Source organism: Rhinolophus sinicus, chromosome 4 (genome assembly GCF_057876585.1).
Source record: "Rhinolophus sinicus isolate RSI-liver-muscle chromosome 4, RSI-T2T, whole genome shotgun sequence".
NCBI lineage: Eukaryota > Metazoa > Chordata > Mammalia > Chiroptera > Rhinolophidae > Rhinolophus > Rhinolophus sinicus.
Window position 1 is genome coordinate 2,668,170 of NC_142504.1, and position 23,531 is coordinate 2,691,700.

Consider the following 23,531-nt stretch of genomic DNA (forward strand, 5'->3'; position numbering starts at 1 on the left):
TACGTACAAAAGGTCAGGCCGACATGCGGTGTTTACCTGTACTGAGGGTCGATGGGTGCAGGGGGCTTTGGCTACCCAGCACATTCATCCGGGTGCTCCGCTTCTGCAAAAGAAATGCCACGTTAGCACGCGTCAGCAGACAGACGGACCTGCAAGCACCTGTGCACACACCTGGGGTGGGAAGCCTGGCCTGGGGGGAGGGGCAGGGCCCTGGACCTTGGAGTGAAAGCCACCCCGTGGAGAACAAGAGCTTACAGCTGTCAAAAACGGAAAGGGAAGCATCCGCGTTGTTGTTGGACCCACTACCGAGGCGAAGACTCATCTCCCACACAGAGGGTGTCGGGGAGGGTGATAAATCTCAGCAGAAGAGCACGAGCTCGTCTCGCACTCTGGGGGGGGGGTCTGAACACTGCTCGTCAGAGAGCTGGGCTGGGGGCACCCTCGGAACTGAAGTTAGGGGAATGGCGTCTGAGCCAGCGTTGTGGGCTCCTGTTTTGTACATTGTCGTTAATACTCAGGCAAGCTTGGAATTTGGGTGACTGTCTTCTGCGTGGACAGTAGGAACTGGACCTCAGAGTGAAGAGGACATTCAAGACTGCGGGGCCAGTCAGTGGTCCAGCCATGAGGCACGGGCTCCGTGCTCTCCACAGATGCCTGACAGCAACTCAGCAGGAGCCATTTGGTGCATGAGCCAAGAGGCCAGAGGGCTCTGCTCCTCCCCTGTTCCTTCCTGGGGAACCCAGGGGACAGGAGAGTGGGGATGGCCGGGTGCTAAGAACGTGAGGAGCCCGGCAGTGGAGAACTCGCTGCCACCTTCCCTCCCTAGTACCTCACCCCCTTGCCAGCCCCACAGAGCCATTCTCCTGGAGAAGCCCTGTGCTGGCATGCCACCCGCACTGGGGCCTGTCCTGGAGGGGCCGCGGCTCACCCTCCAGGCATGTCCTTCCTCAAGGGCTGCGCTCTGAGCTTCAGCTGGGTTCTCAATCACTCTTCCTGTTTGTCCAGAAAAATCCATCGCCACGAGAGAGTTCTCAGAGACACTGCGCTGGAAAGATAAGGCCACAGGGTCTTGAAGGGCAGGGCACCAGGCGACAGCAGCACTCAGGGGAATGGCTAGGAAAAGGGTGATGGGAGAGCCCCTCCCACCTCCCAACTCTCTGAAGGTCTGCTGAAAATTCAGCAATGAAAGGGCCCTTGAGCTAAAACCAGTTAGGGGTTCTCTTAAGAAGAATAAGAAATGTTCCAGTTCCCTCTCGGTATTCAAAAGCTGCTGGTGAGGCCGCTGGTGCCTGCGGGGTGTGGACCGCATGGTCCATCTCAGGTCCCTAGCCGATACTACTGGGCATCAGAGAAACGGAGATTCCACGGCTGAGCCCAGTCCCCACCGGCATCCACATCCTTCCCTCAGCTAGGGCAGTTCAGGGAAACATGTGGCCTCTCTCTGTGTCACAATGTGGCACAGTGTCCTAGGAACAGACACGAAGGACCTTTGAGATCACACTGCAGACGATGAGCGTTTCTGCACCTTTGCGAAGCCAAGTATGTCCTGAGGACCAGGAGGGCTCACTACGCTCTCTCAACTCTCGGCAGCGAAGGACTCAAGCATCACGGTCACCGCACCCATGGATCTCAGGGCGGAAATGAAGGGACCACGGCCCCTGGCTGGAGCCCAGGCCGCTGGGGACCATTCTGGGCATCAACCTGACCTGCCTGGAGGGGACTGCGTGGTGGGGCGGGGATGGCACAGGAGTTCGCTCCTGGCAGTCCCACTGGTGAGACCACAAAGCCAGCCCCTGGGACACGGGATGTTGTGGGACATGCTGCTTGTCTGAGGCAGAGCTCGCCCCGGAGCTTCTCCTGGCAACCTCGTCCGAGACGAGACGTCCACCGCACGTGTGGATGTGGCAGCTGAGCGGGGCCTGGCTGTGGAAGGACACGGCTGTACTTACCACCGGAGTGGAGAAGGAGGACAGCAAGGCTTTCCTCTGCTGGGGAACCCTGTAGCTCTGGTACAGGAGCATTCCGTACTGCAGGGGGAGGCGGAGTCAGTCACCAGGGCTGGGGGCTGCCAAAGCCCCTCCGGGCGTGCTACCGCTCCCCCCTCATTCCCCTTTCTGCCTTTTCCAAAACAAAGTATATGTATGCAGACCAAAAGCAAACAAACACAAAACACAAATATGTAACACTTCCAAGGCCTCCCTCCCACTCCTGCCCCCATTTGCACAGCTGCCTCTGCTCCCCCTGTACCTTCTCCTGCAGTCTTATAGTGTTTACTCATGTCACAGCGAATATAAATGTTTCCCCCATACGTGGTAGCACGCTCTCTATACACAGTTCTGCACTGGGCTTTTGAATTGTTAACAGTGTATCCTATTTTTCCACAAGGGAGCCCAGAGAGCCAGCCAGCTCTTTTTATAGCTGCAGAGTGTTCCGTGAATGGATATCCTGTAACACATTTAACCAGGTCCCTGCTGATGGGCATTCAGATTTAAATCTCGCTTGTAAAGGAATAGTCCACGATACACAGTATCTTATTCCAACACTAACATATCCTCTTCTGTTATGAAACAGTAAAATTTTCATTTTAATCTTTTTGTTTTATCAGCGGCAAAAATGAAACAAAATAAGGTTCTGGGACAGAGAAGTACAGGGACCCCCGTCCCCAGAGCGCACGCTCTGTGGCGTCTCCTAGGAAATCTCCAAAGAGACTTGTGAGCTAAGCCTCCTTCTGCTGGTCCTTTCTTCAAGTGACTCCACCATGAGTCTCGGACCAGCTGGAAGCGCCAGTGAGGGCTGGGGGTTTTACTATCAAGATTCTGAGGCCATTGCATGTGTCGGCCACAGGTGACCAAATCAGTTTTCTCTAGACCCCTGGATATGAGCCAAGTTTGTCTCGGTCAACTAACTTGCAACTCGTGTGGGCTTTATAAACACAAGTGATTTCAGACACATGGGGTACACGTGTGCACACAGGAGCATTGGGTGGGAAATGGAAAGTGACGTGTGCTCTGCCGTCACGTGCTTAGCTGTCACTCAGGAGCTGGTGGAATCACTTTGCTAGTTACTATGAAATTGCCATCAGGGCGTTATCCTGTATGAGGCCCCATGCAGGACATTTCCTTTAGAACTTGCTGTAAGGAGACACTCTCTCCCCTCAGGCACTGTGATGACCTGTACAAGTTGTCATGGGCCTCCCATGGCCCTGGGTTTTCGGGAAGGCAGGAGTCTGATGGTCGGTTATGAAAACAATTCACCCTCCGGGTGAACCCTTTGCACCCTGGTCTCCTGGCCCCGACCTTCCTATTCATATTCCCTAACCCAGAGGTTCTCCACTATGAGCCATTCCCTGCCCCCACACCCAGGGCACACACGGTGATGTCTAGAGACATTTGCGTCTGTCTCACCTGGTGAGGGTGCTACATCGAGTGGGACGCTGCTAAGTGTCCTATAATGACAGGGTGGCCCACACCAACCCCAAATATCAACAGTGCCCTGACAAGCAAGGGGCTACTTTCCCCCCATGAAGCCTCCGTGAGAAGCTCCTGAGACCCCACGGAAAGGTGTGTGACAACACACAACACTGGAGGGAATGGGCAAGAGCCGGGCGTCTGTAGGGAGCACGCAGGTACCTTGAGGAGCCGGAAGGCTGTCATCCAGCAGGTCCGGCCCTGCTCATCCTCGGCACACAGCAGACGCAGCTCCTTGCTGTGATGCATGACTTTGTTTGTCTGAGGGAGGTACAGGGGGCCCAGTGAGCATCAGCCAGCCAGCCAGCCAGCCCCGCCTCCTGCTCCAGCCAGCAGGACTGGATTCGACACACACCAGACGACAGCTGACGTCCTGATGGGGCCAGGCAGGTGTCTGCACACCCTGCGCCCAGCGCCCTTCCTTCCTGTTACTTAGCTGAGTCATCAGCCCTCCTCCAGGGGGCTCTCAGAGGAGGGCAAGACAAGGTGTGGGTGCACCAGGGGCAGGGCGCTTCTGACTCTGAGGATGGAAGTGTGTTCATGGGAGGAGGGCTGCTCCAGAGATACAGAGGAAAGGTCTTCATGGTCGCCTCCCAGGAGCACTGAGGAGGCGGCTGGAGGAGGGGCCCTGGCAGGGCGAGCCAGTGAGGGGGGAGACCCCGAGGGCTCAGGGCTGAGCAGTTCTGAGTGGTCCCAAGGATGGGCCGTGCGCAAGACCCAGAGAGGGACACCAGTGTCACCCTAGAGGAGGGGCCTGAAGCGGGGCCAGCAGCCTGAGGCATCGGGGCCACCGTCATTAGCTTTCACCACGGAGAGACGGCAGGTGCCCCACCCAAAGGCAGGGTTTATTCGGGGATGGAGGAGACATGCAGGTGTTAGCTTATCTGGATCTCCCCGTGAACCCTCTGACCTCAGATGCAAGGGACAATGCTGGGGGACACTGTCCCAGGAAGGGACATGAATGACCAGCTTGCCTGTAGCCAACGCTGTGGCATAAGAGAGCCACTGCCACCTGGGCCCTCGCGGCTACCCCGCCAGCCCCTCCCGAGGCCATGCACTGCTTTGTAGTCGCCTCCTATCACCAGCAACCCGAGGACGCTTCACGGAGTGCGGTGCGGGGTGGGATTTAGAGCCCCCATCGTCTCCTTAGATGGGGTCGCGCTCCGGCTCAGAAGTTAGCCCAGCTGGGTGACTCCAGGCGCATTACTCACTGGGCACCAGACACGGGCAACAAGGCTGCTGTGGTTCCCACCCCATAACCCCCGCGGAGACTCAACAAGATGATGGAGGTAAAACCTTCAGCAGAGCATCTCGTGCATAGGGAGTATTTAGTAAATTTTACCTAGTTCTACGCTAACCGACATCACCACAGCCTCCCGGGGGAGAAGAGTGGGCCCCGCCATAGGTGTGTGTGTGCATTTGTGTGTGTGTGTGTATGTGCATTTGTGTGTGTTTGCATTTGTGTGTGTGTGCATTTGTGTGTGCATACACATGTGCATGTGTGTGTACGTGCGCATGTGCACACGTGCATATATGCATGTCGGTGCATGCACCTGTGTGCGCAAGTAAATACGTGAGCACATGTCCCCACTCACATGCGCACAGAAAGAAAGGAGCGCTGTGGTCATCTTATCCAAGTCTCCCAGTGACCAGAAGCACACACAGAAGGCATGTGCTCACTCAGTACCCTGGAGGCCACCCAACACGCTGGGGCGGGGGTGTCCTCCTAGGGGGGGCGAAGGCCGCAGCTCTGCCTGGAGGCCGAAGCCGTGGCCCTAGGCCACTGAGCCCATCAACAGGTATTACTGCCTTGTTTTGTTTGGTTTTAACCATCCTGCTTTCCTCTGGGCTTCTGAACTACTCAAGGACCCAGGCATCGTAAGTACAAAGAAATATTTTTATATGAATGAATAAATCCAGTGTGAAGCTGTGTTTCTGTTTTTTTAAAAAAGCAACGGCCAAGAGAGGAATTTACTGTTTGAATTCCAAAGTGTCCAGCGGGATGCTAAGGGTTGGCTGGCAGCGTGTAGGCAGGGCTGGAGGGGACGTACCTTTATGCAGAAGCCGAAGTCTGTGGGGGCGCTGTACTGCTTCCTGCCAGCAATCAGGGAGAAGACGCTGCAGTCCTCCAGGTCGGCCAGGAACTGCAGGTGTCTGGGCTCCTGTGGAAAGGCCGCTCAGGTTTACTGGGGAGAATGCCTGCAGCACCGCCAAGAGTGTGTGTGTGCTTTCCTCGCCAGCAGAGGGCAGCGTGTGTGGGCATTCCCCTCCCCTCTGACATTCTACACATCGTAACTGTCGTATAAAAGAAACGCTAAGTTAAAACCCAATTCACCCAACCTCTGCCAAAAAGTCCACCCCCTTTCTAGACATAAGACTGTTAGAATGTATTTGACACCGTGCCAAATCAGAGCCCCATAACCAAATATTCAAACTGAAAACCGGAAAAAATCTGGATCTCGAAGGTAGGAGCACACACTCAAAAGCAGGCCCCATCCCAACTTCACTCCGTTGTGTGTTCCCAGTCCAGCTGTGCCTGCCGCTTTCCTGTGGACACCTGGTCCCACCCCTGTCCTCCTGCACCCTCCACCCCAGCGCTGTGGCCTGCTGTAGGCTGCACATGCCCCTGGTTCAGCACCCAGGGTGGTGAGGAAGCCATAAACCAGAGAGAAGTTTCCCTCCCCGCCCTGCGTCAGCCGGAAGCCGCTCCCTCTGCAGAGGAAGGAGCCCGTCACCCGCCCACATTCCTTCTCTCTGGCTCGCACCCCGGGCAGCTGCTGACTTCTCAGAGCACAGCAGTAATCAGCCCCCTCACCGAGGGTCCTCCCTCTTTCTCCAGGCAAGAGCAGGGGACACCTCAGCTCTTAGGGGGGGACGCATGGCCGAGGTCAGCTGGGCATGACGCCCACTGCAGGGCGTACGTGGACAGGAGGAGAAGAGTGAGGGAGCGAGGGAGCGGAGCCGAGGCCCCACAAGGGAGGCCCCACAAGGGAGGCTGCGAGGCACCGCTGTCTTGGCAGGCCTGAGCGTCCTCCATCTCAGCTCTCCCCCTCCTGCTGGAGACACGTACAGAACCGCAATTTATTCCATAAAATGGCTCTAACAGCCCGGGGTAGACTGCCTTAGGGCGGCAGTACTCTCGCCTTTACAGCTAGCGTGGACGCGCCCTGAGCGTGCAGGGGTGATGCAGCCTGGCGTTCCCAGGTCTGTGTTACCACCTGGTGTGTGAGGCAGACCAGGGGACAGGTTAACACTGAGTTTAGCTGGGACACAGTTTTATCAGTTCCCAGGAGCTTAGAGGAGCCTCAGGGCCATTTTAAAAGGCAGCCCCCCGCCCTCCACTGTGGAGGCTCCCAGCCTGGTGTGCGAGGCAGGGGGAGTAGAACTCACCTTTGAGACTCCCTTGGTGGAGCAGTACAGGCCGGACCGCCGCAAACACATGTAGAGTTTCTTCCACGATTTCCTCCCCAGCTCCTTCACATGCAAAAACCCTTGAACTTCAGGGCAGCTACTGGAGTTCAGAAAAATCTGTTGAAGAGCACATTTGAAAAGTCAGACATGCTGGATATAAAATAATTAAAGCAACTACATTATGAACACTGCTGACAGTTTGACATTTTCTGAATTACTAAAACCCTCTTCTTTGGGTCAAACTGAGAGTTTTCAAATGATATGCTTCCTTTCAGAAGTCTCAAAAACCCCCTCTAAATTGGTGTTGCATAGGACGCAATTAGTATGCAAACATAAACGAGCAAAAGGACCTTCCCAACACTGATGAAAAACACAATGTCACTCGTTTCCTCCTAAGACAGCACAGTTAAGGATCCTGCCCTTTATTCTAATTTTCCATAAAACACCCCACCTGGTCACCAAAGTCTGGCCAAGAGGAAGTGCCAGGAGCAACTGATCAGGACCAAGCGCCTTGCTGTCACATTCCCCATGTCCCCTCCAAGTGAAAGGTGTGTAAACAGGGTCTGTCTCTCCTGGAACGCCCTGGTGACAGCTCACTGTCCCAGCTAACTCCTCTCACGGGGAGCAAGTCCTTCTAAGGGAAAGGGAGGCTGAGAGCCTCTGGGGGGTAGGCCTGGGAGGTGACTCTGGAGGGACCTCCCCACTGGACTGAGGGGACACGGCTCCTCCCGCAGAGGGGATGGGCCAGCCAGACAGAGTCCGGATGTCCCCGGGCCAATTCTTCTGGTGTCTCAAGAGGTCACTGAGCATCCCCACGAACACACAAAGCACCTCAGATCAGGCAATCAGAAAACCAATTCGCCATTTCGCCATCACTGTGCACGAGCCATGACAATTAAATGGGGACAACTCTTGCAAACACTGCAGAAGAGGCTCTGGTCTCAGAGGCAGAGAGAAGTCCTGCGACTCACCATGCAGGGAGAGAGGCCAGGCGCTGCGCTCTGGGGGAACTCAGTCTTAGTGGCTTCTCTTACACTTGGCGACACCGGCAGAGTGGTGCCGCCCTGCTGCACGGTTTATTCTCCCTAACACTTGTACACAGAGGCATATCTAGGGGTGCAGCAACACTCCCTTCTCTGTTCCCTACTTCCCTGGGAATGGGCAGCAAGTATACAGAGGCCTCTCGTGCTCCCTCCACGGACAAGGGCTGTGGGCAAAAGCCGCGTTTTCTTGGACCAGACAATGAGGTAGAGGGACAACTAGACAGGTGTCCTCACGGGATCCGCGCTCCAACAGAGCTGGGAGAGCCCGCAGCACCCCCTCCTGCCCTCCACTGGGGTTGCTCCAAGTCACAGGAAGCTTTTCCTGTTTGTAAGGCCTTGTTTTGCTTTGAAGGAGCCAGCTACATATAGATTTCCCAAGTAAGCATTTATTTCTGGTTACTCTACGCCCCACTGGGAGCCAAGGCTAATCTGTGATCACAAATGCAATTGCTCCAAGCTTCCACAAGGCTGCCATGACAGCTCGAGAGACTTCCGCCCGAGACTGTCTCACCCCGTACCTGCAAAAGGTGGGTCTGATTGCCGTTGGACTGCTGGCACAGACTGACCATCTGTTCTGGGAAGAAATTCTAAGGAAATGGAAAAACAAACATGTTACAGGGTAGCTTCGAAGTGGGGAAAAGCACACTTACGGGCACACCAGTTCTAAAAACATTCCTATAGTGACAGTTACATACACTTGCATTTAAAGCGAGAGCCCTTTTTATCCCCTTGTCACACAGTGGAAACGTCTGCTTCAAAAGACTGAACTGTTTCCTTAAACGCTGAGTTAAAGTTTGGAGCGTCTCTTATGTTGAATGTGAATTCACGTCTCACAGTGTCACCGAGGCAGAGGGCTGCCACGCATCGTAACTCAGTGACACAAGTGCATGGCATGAGACAAAGAACTCTTGAAACTAAAAGATGAACGTAGTGACGTGAAAAGACTCCCGGTGTATCACCCAAAATAATTATCAAGTCTCCTACTTTCAAATGAAAAGCAGCTGACCTATTGGGGCTGGAAGTTGACTTGGGTCTTCTCCCCAGTCTCCGAGGCTCTGCCTCATGACTCAGGTAGGGGCACACATGCTATGGCAGGTATGAGGCCCCTTATCCTCATATTTCAAAGACAAGTGCCCACTCCCCAAAACACAAATAGAAAAGGTAAGAAAGTGATGGAGAACTAGCTGAACATGCCTGGATACGGATTTTTCTACTCATTTTTCCACAAACAATCACAAAATAATGTTTGCGGCTTTCAGAGAATAATTTCTTATTCTTCTGAGTATCTGACCAGTTTGCTCCAAATGAAGAACCCCTGCTCTCTCGCTCTCTCTCCTTAAGAGATGCAGCCCCTTTTCCACCATTACTGCTGGAAGAAGGCTCTATGGATGACCTTGGGCTGATACCAAGGCGCTTAGTGCAGCAGCAGAGCTTGAGTTTTGCGTGAGGGCTGCTTTGTGAAGCAGCAGTGCTTATGGGCAAAGCAGTCTGCTGCCCCCCGAGTCTCACTCAGTCGCTTTATAATCTGCTCCTACTAAACCTAAGAACCAGTCGCAAGATTTCAAGAGTTCCACCCCCCAAACCCGAAGAGGAAAGACTCACCGTGGGATTTCTGAAAAACTCGTATTTTGCATAATTCTTCCTGAACAAAAATTTACTCTCGCTGGCCATGGTGCTCTCCACCTGAACTACCAGCTCATGATCTTCCAAGCACCTTTCTGGAAGAAGAAGGATCACGTGTGAGAAGCGCAGGTGGAGCCTGCAAGGCAGTGTCACCACCCGTCACTACATCTGGGTGGCTGCCCGTCCTCCTTCAAACACCGAGAGCGAAGACGGGGTGCAGAGCGAAGCTAAATCACGCCTCTCGTTACTGTACGACCCGAGGGTGGAAGAGGCCGTGAGACACACACCCTGTGGCGTCCAGGTCAGTCCTTACTTTTACACATTTCCTGTCACGAGTGGGCGTCAACAGAAAGTTAAGGAGAGAATCAGTGAAGATTCCTAGCAAGCGATTTTGCCCTGAACGTAAAAAAGTCAATGTTCATACAGGACACAGATACAACAACTGCGAAGCAGCCGAAGGCAGAGGCGAGTGGGAAGGCCCCGGGTGGGGATGACCACCGGAGGGACAGCGCGGCGGCTGAGGCAGCCCGGCTTCCGCGTCCTGGAACCAGGTTGCCAGAGGAGAGAACAGGGCGGGCTGTGCCATCATCAGGGGGCAAACACCGTCCCCACGGCTGAAGCCCAGTGCCACACCATCCACACTCAGTGTGTTCCCGCCAACTGCGACATTGTGAGGATGGGGAAGAAGACATGTTACGCAGCACGCATGCACGCGTGCTCACACGCACACACTCGGACACACACATCAGGGCCCCTGAGTCAGCAGTGCTGTCGCCCTGGAAGGTATTTCCCTCACAGTTGGAAGTCTCGGGTTCCACGTGGAGCAGGAAGAACGGGACGTGGCACTGTCCTGCTCCGACGGTGGTCACACCCAGCCCGCAGGTGCCCTCAAAGGCCGCTCCGGCCGGGCGGGGGTGACAGGAAACTAACCCTATGAAGTCATGGAACAAGCAACACGAGAAAATCCCTGGCACCTTCAACGTGTGGACTGGCCCACGTGGCAGAAAACCAAACCCTCGGGAATCGTCACAAAAGGGGAAGTTGCTCCTTCAAAGCCCCCCGTCTCCTTTCACACGGCCAGAGCTGAATCCCTAGAAAAGTGCCATCTTGAAGGAAGGATGAAGGTGAGAGGGGAAGCATTGCTAAGTCTCAGAATGAGGACAAAGAATTTCTGTCTGCCAAGGACGGCTGTCGCCAGGCACTCGCCCATCTGAGATGGGCCACGCCCGCATGCAGCTCGCTCAGCTGTGGTTTCCACATGACAAGGAAAGCCTTGCATGTAAAGACCTATTCAAAGCCCGGATTTGCCAAGGAAAGGGATTTCCTCCCCATGACTGCCAGAAGGTCCACGGTCCCCCAGGAAGGGCTGCCTGGCACCACCGGTGCATCAGGGATGGGCCCACTTGTCCCTGGCCCGGCTATGGAGGGACCCTGTGGCCACACCTGAACCAAGACCCTGCCCTGCGTTTCCCCAGGCCAGGAAAAGAGAAGAACCATGCACAATCTGGGTGTGCGGTTACACTTACATTTGCTTTCAAAAAAGAGGTTGGCTCAATGTCAGTCACTTGAAATGGATTTTCCATGTGGAAAACAAATCAGTGACTTCTGCTGAGATTTTCACTCAGAGAAAATATTTCTGTAGTTACAGGGGGGAAAAATAACAGCTGCCCAAAAACCTGATGATGGTCAGTTAATAGATTTAATGTTGTTGTTTTTGTTTTTTTTTAACCAGGTAAAAGGAGAAATAGAAAAGTAAGGTGGCAGCTACCTAAGTGAGGCAGAGGCAGACGTCTACATCCAAAGCAAAAGGCATTTTGTCTCCGACAAATCGTGAGGAGAACCCCGGCGACCAGTGGAAACACCAGCTGTAAGGGGGGGCGGGGCCACAGCACACCCTGGATCCTCACACCCCCCTTCCCACCTCCCTGGGCCCCACCCTGGCAAAGTCCCGCAAACGCTGCAGCACGCAGACTGTGAAGCATCGCCTGCGATCAGGCCCCAGGATAGACGGGGCAGGCGACCCGTGGACCCTGACGCCAGCGTGTGTCTCCGTTCCTCACTCTGGTGACGCCAGGGGGGCCCCAGACACATCCAGGTGAAAACAAAGCTGCTCCATAATTGCCTTTTCTGCTCTCACTGCATGTGCATCAGGAGCCAGTGGTCCACAGCGGGGTCGGGAACCTGAGTCTGAGCCCATTTCCCTTAGATCCGCATACTCTCGTCCTCAGTCTGCACTGAGTGCCCAGGGCACCGGTCTTCACTGAGGGCAGAAAGCCACCCAACAGCACCGGCTCAAAGCCCCTTTTTCCAGTTCTAATTTTCTCTGTGACCTTCGGAGATTCTATTAAACCATCACATCGCCATCCATAAACGTCACGTTATTACAACGACCAAAAGAAAGACTCTGAAAGCAGCGAGGGGAGAGGGCCGAGAGGGAGAAAGATGGAGTTTTAGGAGAGAGAAGAGGTGGACGCAACATGGACCGGGGACACGGCTTTGACGCAGATGCTGGCACCCCCGTGCGGCCCTACCTATCCCCAGCTGTGGGTGGTGTTCGACCAGGGTCCAGCTGTTGTCGTCCACGCAATGACTTCTGTACACCAGCAACTGGCACAGGTCCCTGGCCGTCATGTCTGCGAGAATCTCCACCACTTTGCATGTCCCATCTTCACCAAAGACTTTAACATCCTGCAACATACAAAGGGGACACTACCAGGTGAACACCTTCGGGTATTTAAGAAATAAAAACGGAACAGAATCAAACAGAAAAAGACCACCGTGCTCCAAGCAGCAGGCCGGGCCGGCGCCCACCTCCGATGGGCTGGAGCACAGTGTGACGTCCTCAGAATGCCCGGGATGCTTGGGACACCACTGCGGCTAGACCTAGGGTACATGAGGCTGCCCAACGACCTGTCTTAGGAAGCAGCAGAAGTCACTTGATGTCCGGCTGGTGGCTGGAGTTGGACATTTCACAGTGGAGACAATTGTAAAAACAAATGGAGTAACAGAAATCCTAACTTTTGGTTTCGATGGCTCCACCTGCTGTCCCTTCCCAGGGTCCAGGGTGCTGCGGTTGGTACCCATGACCTTTTCCTGTCACTCACCTCCTAGGTCATGATCACTGAGGCTTAGGAGAAAAATCAGTGTGAATACACTGAAATTTAAAATACTAAGAAAAAGGGCATTGTAAGAACACAGTCACAGAATTCTTTGGCCCCTTCCCCCTATAAAATCACAAGCAAACTCCATTTTCTAGGTGCTGCTCAGAGCCAGTAGAAATGAATGGCTCCCAGGCCAAGGGACGCCCAGCGGAGCGATCCAGAGGGCAGGAAACACACTCTGCACACACCATAGGATGCAACCTCTAGGGGAATGTGAGACGTTTAAAAAAAAAAATCTCACCTCAACAGACTGGAAAAAGCAGTCAGAGGAACAAGATGGCATTTTAAGTTCACACTGCCTCTTGAAAGGGAGTTTGTCCCTGGCCTCTCCCACCGTCCCTGGCGGGCTGGGCGCCCCTCCCGCACTGACCCACCAATGGCTGGCTGTGTGGACGCCCTGGTGGGCAGGCTGTCTCCGGGCAGGCAGGGGACCTGCTCCCAGGCTGCTTTGGGCTCTGTCTGCCAGGTAGTGAATCAGCCACCTGGGCAGACCAATCAGGTCCCTCGCTGGGCCTGATGCAATCGCTCCCCCACTGGCTCCCCACTGCCTGAAGTGCCCACCAGCCCAAGGTGGAGGTGATGACAACAGGACAGCCACACAACGCTCACACCAACACCCCAGAAAAGCCCCTGCTAATTTTTTCCCCTGGCGCTGAAATAAGCACGCACTCAGAGCCTGAGCACGATTGTTCTCCAAATTGGGCCCTTCTGCCAAGTCTCTTAGAGGTCTTTGTCCCCCACCTCAGGCCATCAGCCACAAATTTGGAGCTGGTGCTTCCTGTGGCCTGGGGGTGTCAGCGGGTCCCCACAAACTGGCTGCAGCTCTGAGTACTCTCTCTCTGTCCCTTTTCTTGAGTTTTTCTAACCAAGAGCTACTTTGTCTGAACACTGATTTCCCCCGAGGACTGTGGTGGGGAGGGCCAGTGCTGGGGAGAAATCCCACAGGGATGGCGCTGTCCCATGAGACTGTCTCCAGCCCTTCCACAGCTCCTGGCCAGGAAGGAGTTAATGCTCACTCAGCCTGGAGCTCCCAGGGGGAGGGGAGGCTGGGCCAGCCTGGAGACTAGCCCTCCAGGTGGGCAGCCACCACTGCAGCCACCCCCAACCCCAAAGAAATCTCCAGGCTGTATCAGAACTGAGACCTGCTTTCACTTCACATTTACCCTTAAAGAAATCCACCCTTCTGTTCCAGAATTTATGTTTCACTCAACGAAAGTTATAATTATACAAAACAAATCAAGTATTCAAACACAGCTGACATGACTACGTCTATAAAAATATAATTTAAAACAAAGAAAATACGTCTCTTGTCTATAGGTAAAAACTTTTTTAAAAAGTGCATGAACATAAAAGGAAAACAAATTTAGAAAACAGGAGTGGATTCACACAATTCCTTATAATATTATAATAATAATACGCTGTGTCATCAACCACGTCTTCCACACCAGGGCATGCTTTCAACTACAAAACCAGTGTGTTACTAATTTTCCTTCTCTAAGTTTCTAAGTGAATTTATCTGTGATTACAATTAACAAGATCTGCTCTGGAAGTTTAAATGATGTTGAAATGCGTTCTCCAAGTCCATTTATCCCTTTTCCTGCCCCAAATCAGCTGTGGCACCAGTTTTAAAATCGTCTTTCAGCCCCATTTTGTTTCTCTTTAAACTCTCTCCTCACCTCTCGGTTGCTCTGTGCCCGGCCACCCCCGGAGGTCTATATATAGCCTGAGTATTAAAAGCTAAGCTGTCCTTTGTCATACGGCCATGTCCACTGCTTTTAGAGTCCTAGAGAAGGCCTGGCTGGCAGGACCTGCTGGGGGCGGGGAAGCGGGGCCACTGCTGCTGGCCTGTGACACGGACAGACGCAAAGGGACACAGGACCTGGAACCCCCTGTTGTCCACCGAGCCCCGACACAGCACTGTCCAGCTACCTCCCTGAACAGATCAGGCCCGCTGACCAGATCAAACAACCCCCCAAGACAGAAACCTAGAAAGCCACTGCACATACTAGCGAGCTCAAACCGGGCACATGCTTGGAACTACAGATAAAGAGTATTTATAACGAATACGTAAGACACAAAGAAAAGTGTTGCAGGAACAGCCAGCCAGCTGCCACCGTGCTTTTTAAAGGCAGAAGTTCTAGAGTATTCTGCACTAGGCCTACTGTCCCCACGGTCAGCGCCTGGGTGGTGCTGGGGGTTGGTTCTGGAAGCAAATCAGGGTTTTGTGTCACCAGCTTCAGTGCACCGGGCTGAGGCCAAGGGCTGCCGGGGAGCAGGCTGGGGTGCCCCAGTTAGGTGCTTCCAGCCCCCAGCACAGGGCGGCCGCAGAAGGTTCTCTTGTGCAGGCCAAGGCCTCTGACCACGGCGACTCAGCCTGCGGGGGCAGGTCTCTGCCTCGGGCTCACATTTCTCCAGGGTGTAACTTGCCCAAGCAACATACGGATGTGGGTAGTGCCAGGAAGGGGGGGCCTCGGAGGGCAGCCCTGCAGTGCCAGCCCCACTCAGCCACTTCCTGGCTGTGTGCGCTCAGGCAGCTCAGTAACTACCGAGGAGCGACTTTCCCGTCTGTGCCATGGGCGCTGCTCTGAGAGTCAGCGGCAGAGGCACAGAGGCGAGGCACGTCCCCCCATGTATGGACGTCAAAGCAGCATTTACGAGACCCCCCCAGGCCCCCATCGCCCCCAGCACAGGGCGGGGGTGCCACTGAGATGCCCTAGAAGCAGACCGGGCCGCCATCTGGCTTGGTCACTAACTACCTGTGGGAACTTGGCTGAGTGATCCAGCTGGTCTGTGCCTCAGTCTCCTTATCTGCAAAATGGGGATGGGTGAGTAGCCCCTGCCCTAGGTGTTGGCCTGGCGCCAGCTAAGGAGAGCCTCTCTTCAAAAGCTCTCAGCACCTGTGCAGGCCCCAGGGGGGCGCTTGGATGGAACTTGGGACAGGGAGCTGGGGACAAGGCAGGCCCCCTTGGAGGCTGGCAGACACTGGCAGGGGGCGGGGGTGGTGGTGCAGCCAGAACCCTGAAGACCCCTGCAGCTCCTGCTTGCCAACCTCATGACTGGTAAGATGGAGCAGGGACAAGCCAGCGGGAGAAGCCAGCCCCCAAGCCCTCAGTGACCTTGTCCGCACTGCAAAGGAAATGCAGCAGCCAATTGCCTTGAAAATAAAAGTAACATTAATGAGGGCATAATTATGTCAACAGTGTTCAGAGTTACTTGGGGGAGCGACGCTTTGTCAGGCTGCCCGGCCTCCGACTGGCTGGCACTGCAGCCTGTTATACAGCCCGGAGGAGGTCAGAGAACGTCCCATCCCTCCCACAGCTCTGCTGTCCCTTTCTATACATTCATCGTACAGAGTGAGAAGCAAACGCTTAAATCTGTGCAAACACAAAGGAAGGCGCTGAACAACAATTAGGGTTAAAGTGTATCATCTCCATGGTGCCACACGACACTCTGGGGAGCCTGGCTTTTTCGCCTCAGGGTTCCGCACCAGGTCCACGGTGGGGGTCGTGTTCTGCTGCCCATCTCACTCCTGCCTCACACATCAGCAGCCCTGATGGCTGCTTACAGGCTCAGAATGTGGTGCTCCATTCAGAAGACCTCGTGATTGTGGCCCACGTTACCTCGTAAATACACAAAATGGGGTATTCTCAGCACCTTGTCCCTCATCAGAGCGTCTGCAGTGCAGGACAGCCCTGGACGGACAGCCCGCCTCTGAGCACACAGACTGAGCACAGCACAGGGGACCCGCAAACCCCTGCACAGAAACCACGAGAGCTGGGAGGGTTCTGGGCCGGGACCTCTTGGGCCTACTTTGTCTCAGTGCTTCATCTTCGTCCAAAGCTGTCTTAGATCCAGTCTACATGCATTTTGTCAAAGTGAAGATGTTAGCTGGAATTGTCAGTAACTCCTGGAGCCTCTTGTATACACTGGAAAGCGCGTGCTTATGGAGAAGCCAGGTTGGGATCCAAGTGCCAGCAGGGGGCGCCCACGGGGGAGGGTCAATACAGAAAGGAGGCCAGAGACTGGAGGTGGGCAAGTGCGATGGAACCACCCGCGGGTCAGCTGTGCCTGGCGGGTGGCGGCACCACTTCTGAGAGCCTAGTGACCCAATGTTAACACCCTGAGGCAGCTGCACTATCCAGGACCAGAGGAAGAATGGAAGCCTCAGGAAGGCAGAACGGCTTGCCCAGCATCAAGGAGATGGAAACCTCTGGAGCCAGGGTCTGAAGCTGGGGCACAGGGCTGTTGGCCCCACCTGTCCACCGGCAAGAAGCTTCCAGCACTGGGGACTGTTGCCTGCCAGGAGCGACACGACAGGCTGTGGATTCTGGGGTGCCCTGAACCCCAAACAGGGCAGGCCTAGCAAGCACGGAGGAAATTAAAGTTACTTCAGACCAGGGCAGAACCAGGGTTAGGCTTGGTTAGTTTTAGGGAAAACAATGCAGTTCTACCGCTTTTGTGTCAGTTCTGTTCTAGGTTCAATGGTGCTACCTCGAGCCGTAAGGGATGGGAGCCGAAGCTGCTACACGTAAGGACGGGGCCCTCTTCACCCTCCTAAGAGCACGCACGGCCATGTTTAATCGCACTGACTCCAACTTACTTTCAAAAACAAAAATCTGCATTTCAGTCTATTCATTTCAAGGTTTCAGGGAGAATTAAAAATATTTTAAGTCCTTGCAAATCCTTCCTAAAAAAGTTAAAGTTCGAAAAATAACTTCCAAAATAGTTCTTGGAAGTCCGCCCCGGTTTTCCGAGCCCCTGAGCGGACTTCCCTGGGGATAGCTCTCACCGGCTGGGGGGTGGGCGGGCAGGGTTGGGGTCAAGGCACAGAGAGGCCGGCCAGCAGCCTCCCCGCCTGTTTTACACCAAACAGACAAACTTGTTTGGAAGAATCGATTTTGCTTTGCTCATCTGTATTTTTTTTTAACTTTTCTAGAAGGGCCTGCATGGCCCTTTTGTTATTTTGACAAAAGCGGTTTTTCTAATGATATCATTCTATAGAGAATAACAACAAAGGTGTCTTAAAAAGATCTCCTTGGGTGGAATGAAGAGCAGCAAGGAGACCCCCCTCCACCCAGGGAGCTGAGTGCAGGGACGCCAGTCCTGCGGCCCTGGACACACTGGCCAGTCTGCAAGGCCACTCCCTGGGCTCCGGCCGGTCACATGGGTCCGTCGTGTTGTCACTGGGACGTGTGTTTCTCTCTTCCTCTTCACAGCTCCTGGAAAGCAGGCCTCCAGCCTGGTCCTCTTGGTGCCGCAGCTCACTTTCATCCTCTCGGTGAGTGAACCCTGGGAAGAGTGGCCGCACCACTCCTGCTACTCGACTTTTTCCTAGTCAGGAAAATTCTGGCCATGGCTCCCTGCGACACCACAGCTTGCTGGCGACAGCTCAGACCTTCCTTCAGCCCTGACGGCCTTGTCCGCAAGGCTCCCCTTTCCAAGACAAGGGAGTGCAGGCTGGCACTGTTGGGACGCACAGAGGGAGCACCCCGAAAGTGTGATTGCGTGTCCTGCGCCTGTTCCCAGCAACGAGGACACATTCACGTGAGCTGTGAAGGACGGTGAATTTAGAACTTAAACGGAAAAGGTCCACATTCAGGGTGGAGACACCACAGTGTTCATAATGCTCCCTGATCTGAGAAGGGGGCGTGTTGGCACCTCAGAAATGGTCCTGCACAGCGGAGGCCCTTCCCGGCTGTTTTCGCAGGACATTTGCAGGAGCCACGGAGAAAGCAGTTCTGTGATCAACGCATCCGAGGAGCTCGCGTTAGCTCCTTTCACAGGTTTTCTCCCCCGTGGCATCTGCGGATCCTCCAAAACCCAACAGGAAATGTGAACTTCCAAGCAGGTGACAGGGGACACAGAGATCCACTGGGTGGGGACGCGGGAAGGCAGTGAAGCCAGCTGCGGCTCTAATACCCACAGCTCAGACCCAGGGGACACAGTGGGGGCCCAGCCGAGCAGTCCTGGGAAGGGGCACGTCACAGCAATGTGTCATTCAGACCCAGGCTGACACACAAGGACATGGCTGCAGCAGCCACAGAAACTCACACACACAAGACTCAGGCTGCTCAGGGGCCCTCTGCTCAGTTTCTGCATCTTCCTGCTGTGCAATAACGTGCTAACACGTCTGTCCCCTCCTTCACCATGACCTCCAAGGGCTCTCTCAGCTCCTGGAGACGCACCTTGCCCAGGACACCTCTGCCGAGTGTCCCACATCACAGAACCCCCTGGTGGCAGCAACGGTAGCAGAAGGAATGGCAGCAGTGGGGGCCACGTCATCACGGGTTCTGCTTGGCTCAGTTGAGTCCACACGTCCCCTCATGAGTAATAAAATGTTACGTGAACGTTCGTTTAGGTTTATTGAGCCATGTTTGTTGGTTCAGCGCGTTGCTGTGAAATGTCGGGAAGGCAGTGGGCTTGAGGCTTGGTGCCAGGTCTTTGGGTGTGACCTGTCACAGATGCTCCGTAAGAATTTCCTGGTGACCGACCGGCCCTCTGACAGACAAGGGGACAGGCTTTAAGAGCTATCACTCCTAAGGGCTGGAACTGGCATCCTGGGTGCAGCCACTGGGGTCCCCAACTGCAGGGGCCTCTCTGCAGCAGGAGCGGATAAGCAGAGACCTCCAGAGAGGAGGCCAGGGCAAACCAAAAACCTTTGTTGAGCTAACTTCCTCAGAGAAATGGTAACTAAGCATTCCATTTGTATACTGTAATTTTAAAAAACAATGAAAACAGTTTATAGTTCTTCTCCAGAAAACTGTCCAGGGAAGTCACGTGACTGGCTGTGCCGGCCAAAGGAAAGAGGCAGAAAGTGGGCCCCCTCCCTCCACATTCCAGAGGGGGAGGAGTCCAGCAGAGGAGCAGGCCTGGAGTGGGAGGACGCTGGGACAGCTTGGGTGGCCGAGGACAGGGACAGAGTCCTTGCTGGAGCCACAGAGGCCAGCTCCAACACAGCATGGCCAGTGGGGCCACGTGTCCAGAGACGGCAGCCTCTGGTGGATGAGCACCCTTGCGGTGTGGCGGGAGGCACCGAGCATGGAGAGCTGACTAGGGGACAGAGGGCCCCCAGCAGGGGCCATGGCGCAGACGGCCTGAGTCATCCCCATGGCAGCTGGACTCCCGTTCCCTCCAGTGGTGGGGCCTTGGCGGTGCTGAGGAAGTGGCAGCTGTCCACCCATCACTCATGAGGACACAGGCAGTGAAAGGAAGGAGAGAAAGGGCTGCCAGCGAGGGGGTGGCTGAATAAAGAGGGCTCATCTCCCAAAGTGACAGATTGGGCGGATGGGTCTCTCGGGTGGACCTTTGTGCTGGGAAGGCCTTAAGTGACCGTCATCGGGCAGCAGGTCAAGCACTGCTCTCCCGGGCTCCTGTCCCAACACGACGCTATGACTTCCCTGAGTGTCCAACACGGGCAGGGCAACCACAGTTCCCCCCGCCCAGCGCCCCTTAGGGTCCCCTGGCACTCAGTGAAGCTGCCATGAGGCCCAGCTCCTAATGTGCTCTGATTGCTGAAGGTACCCCGAAAAGTGGTGCGGCACAGTTTGGAGGGGCTGAGAACAGAGGGCTTGTGCACATGTGGGCTGAGGGGTTAGGGTGGAGGCTGGCAGCAGAAGTCACCTTGGCCCCAGGACGCCTGCAGAGGCCCGACCCAGGCAGGGGGAAGCAGGCGTGGGTGGTCACGTCCACAGCGGTACATGCTGGTCAGTAACCTGCACTTGGCGACTGAGGGCACTTCTCACCAAAGATAGTCCGAGGTCATGGCACTCGCATCAAATCGTAGTCGAAGCCTCAGGAGACCCAATTTTGCTCATGAGTAAATGTGTGTGCAAAACGCTACACAAGGCAATTAATTTACTTCCAGGAAATTAATTTTTAAAATTAAGAGAAAGGAGAAGAGCGGACTGAAACCAAGCTGATATTTATGCCCTATTAACAAAGGGATTAAAATACGTGACTAATTGTGTTTGCGGAACACATGGAAAAACCTTTGCGGTGACAGGCATTATGCGGCTACGTGAAAATCACGACTGGCTGCAAGAAAGACCCGCCGGACCAGCCGTCCCAAGCACCCGTGAGCCTTTAAAGCTGCCGTAAGTCCAGAACAAAGACGTTTCCTGTAGTATCATGCCCTTCTCTCAATAGCCCTCCTCTGCACACTCCCCTCCGCCCTCTCCCTCCCTCGGAATGTCCCCAGCCAGCTGTCCTGCTTGCTCACAGCATCTGCTTCCTCCCAATTGGACGCATGGCGTCCTCCTGGGTCAGTGCACACTGCACCCTGCCTCAGTTTCTCTCTCCACCACAGAACCTGTCTGGGGCCCTGGCTCACCGGCCAGTGTCCCCGGGCTGCTTCAGGTGAGCGTCCCACGTGTGACCTAACACAGGATGCAAATTCTGTGACACAGACAAGGCTGCCCATGGCCTCAGTCTTCCCATTCCTCACACAAAAGCACATTTCCTCCACATTTGAAGCCAACCCAGCCTTAGTCTCTTGCAGCCAAACGCAGCCTGAGAGCATGTAATGCACAAAGTCCTTGACTTGCCCTGGGAGGAGCCCCACATCCTAGCAGCTGGGGGCGGGCAGGGGCAGGGCTGTAGTGTCTGGCCCGCCCCCTGTCACTTCCCCATCACTGGTGGCCTTTCAGCTGACCACAGTGCCACCCTTTTCAGTCTAGGAGGAGTCCCCTCCATCCCAGGCACAGGGCAGCACCCAGGCTGCACACTGGAGAGTCGTGGCACCACCCCCTCTGAGCACTGGGCTGCCTTCTCCCCAAGGCCTTTCTCTCTGAGGCCCTAACTGACAACATGGGAGCCAGGAAGAGGCTCCTGCCTAAATGGCAGGCGCTTCCCAGCCCCTCCTGCCTCCGTGGAATGAAGGGCCACTCAGAAATGCGCGCTCAGCTCCCACCACGTCGTAAACCACAGCTTCCTTTTCAGCAGCAGCCAGTGCTGGAGAGGCACCCCAGCCCCCAACGGGAGGCCCAGCAGACACAGAGCCTCCCGTTGGGGGCTGGGCAGGCAGGGAGAACACGCAGGCCAAGTTCACTTCCTGTCTCTGCCTCTGGGCGAAGTAGTTCATCTCGCTGGCCTCAGCTTCCCCCTTGAAAACACTCTATTCCTTGCAGTTTGTAGAAGTGTTGTGAGGATTAAATGTGCAATAACCACCATGAAACAGATGCTACAAAAAAAAAAAAAAGGCAAGAAAAAAGCAGGCTCTTCCCGATGGAATCTGTTAGGATGGGCACGTGACCAGCAAACAGTGCGATATTTTCTGATTAACATGAAGCCGTTTCCTTGTCCACCCAGGAGTGGGGAGGAATTGCCCCTGCGCGGCTGGCCCCGCAGGCTTGAGGAATTTGGGTGACAGAAACACAGACACCAACACAATGTTCTCATGGGGAACTAACACCGATCCCAAGAAAAACAGCAGGCAAAATTCCTGGGTTTCCTGATTCTGCTTAGAGTTGGACAGTCCATGGGGGTGGAGGCCCGTTTTCTTGCCAACTGCTGCGAGAGCCAGATAATATTTTCACGGTCTTATTTTAGGATGAGTAACTTTGTAAACAACCTCAGTGACCAATCCACAGACAGCGTGTCTGGACCCTTATTTGAAGCAGAAGGTCACCAGAGAGGCAGACATCCCAGATGGACTTGAGGCATGTGACAAAGTGCCACAGCCCCGCCAGCTCTGGCTCCAGACGGGGGCACTTACCTCACTACCAAGTGCTGCTGGTGGGAGGACGCGGCCTGTTTGGGAGGCCCGCGGTGGGGAGGGGGGCGGTGCTGGGCGGCTGGCAGGCACAGAAGAAATGTGTTCCTAAGAATGCAGCCCCTGCGTGGCTCAGAAGGGGAGGATTTGCAGAGAAAAGGGGTTGGCGGCATAGCGCCCTTTGAGACAGCAAAGGTGGGATGCGCAGAGAGGAGAGGAGAGTGATTCCAACAGAAAAGGCAAAGCACACTGAACTACACTCAAACAGAGTGAATGTGAAGGACCCAGGAAGCACTTAGTTTAGTCGTTAAAATCAGAGGCTCCAGCAACTGACGTTGGGTCACACTCCAAATCTACTACACTGGGTAACACCCCAGGTCTGTTGCTCACACCGGGTCACACTCAGCCCCACAACTCACACTGGGTCACACCCAACCCCGCCACTCACACCGGGTCACACCCAGCCCCGCCACTCACACCGGGTCACACCCAACCCCGCCACTCACACCGGGTCACACCCAACCCCGCCACTCACACCGGGTCACACCCAACCCCGCCACTCACACCGGGTCACACCCAGCCCCGCCACTCACACCGGGTCACACCCAGCCCCGCCACTCACACCGGGTCACACTCAGCTCTGTCACTCACACCAGGTCACACTCAGCTCGGCCACTCTCACTGGGTCACATTCAGCCCAACACTTGCACTGGATTCTATCCCAGTTCCACGAACTAAAGCTGGGCCTCAGTTTCCACCTACAGAATAGAGATAATATTTGTAACTAACTCTCATGTTGTTTCAAGGAATAAATGAACATATAAATAAAACAAACAAACCGCCTAGAACAGTGCCCGGCACACACAGCTCTCTCAGTCAGTGTTGGCTGTTGCTGTCTTCATGGCTGGTATTATTACACTTCAACCACCCTCACTCACCACACACTGCAATGTCACTGGGTGTCCCTCCGAGCCTGCAACCCACCGTGGCCCAGGACCAGCCAACCAGGAGGGTCGGCAGCCAGCCCAGCTCTGATGAGTTGGTTACTGGCGATGTGACCTCGGGCCTGTTCCTGAAACTCCCTGGGCCTCAGTTTCCGCCCATGGGGTCACTGGGT

At 54.9% G+C, this 23,531-nt stretch overlaps 1 protein-coding gene across 4 annotated transcripts in view; it reads right to left on the reverse strand.

The window, feature by feature from the left end:
- Positions 1 to 23,531, reverse strand: part of GRB10 (growth factor receptor bound protein 10) — a 127,392-nt gene that overhangs the window by 10,587 nt on the left and 93,274 nt on the right. For all 4 annotated transcript variants that reach the window (XR_016021011.1, XM_074341042.2, XM_074341040.2 and 1 more), the window contains 9 exons: positions 12,076 to 12,232; positions 9,524 to 9,639; positions 8,440 to 8,508; positions 6,858 to 6,995; positions 5,519 to 5,629; positions 3,630 to 3,728; positions 1,950 to 2,027; positions 929 to 1,045; positions 37 to 103 (listed from right to left, as the gene is read on the reverse strand). Coding sequence is in view for 3 of the 4 variants with exons in the window: in XM_074341042.2 (XP_074197143.1) it covers positions 37 to 103; positions 929 to 1,045; positions 1,950 to 2,027; positions 3,630 to 3,728; positions 5,519 to 5,629; positions 6,858 to 6,995; positions 8,440 to 8,508; positions 9,524 to 9,639; positions 12,076 to 12,232 (952 nt within the window). In the remaining variant the exon portion in view is untranslated. The remainder of the gene's footprint in view (positions 1 to 36; positions 104 to 928; positions 1,046 to 1,949; positions 2,028 to 3,629; positions 3,729 to 5,518; positions 5,630 to 6,857; positions 6,996 to 8,439; positions 8,509 to 9,523; positions 9,640 to 12,075; positions 12,233 to 23,531) is intronic.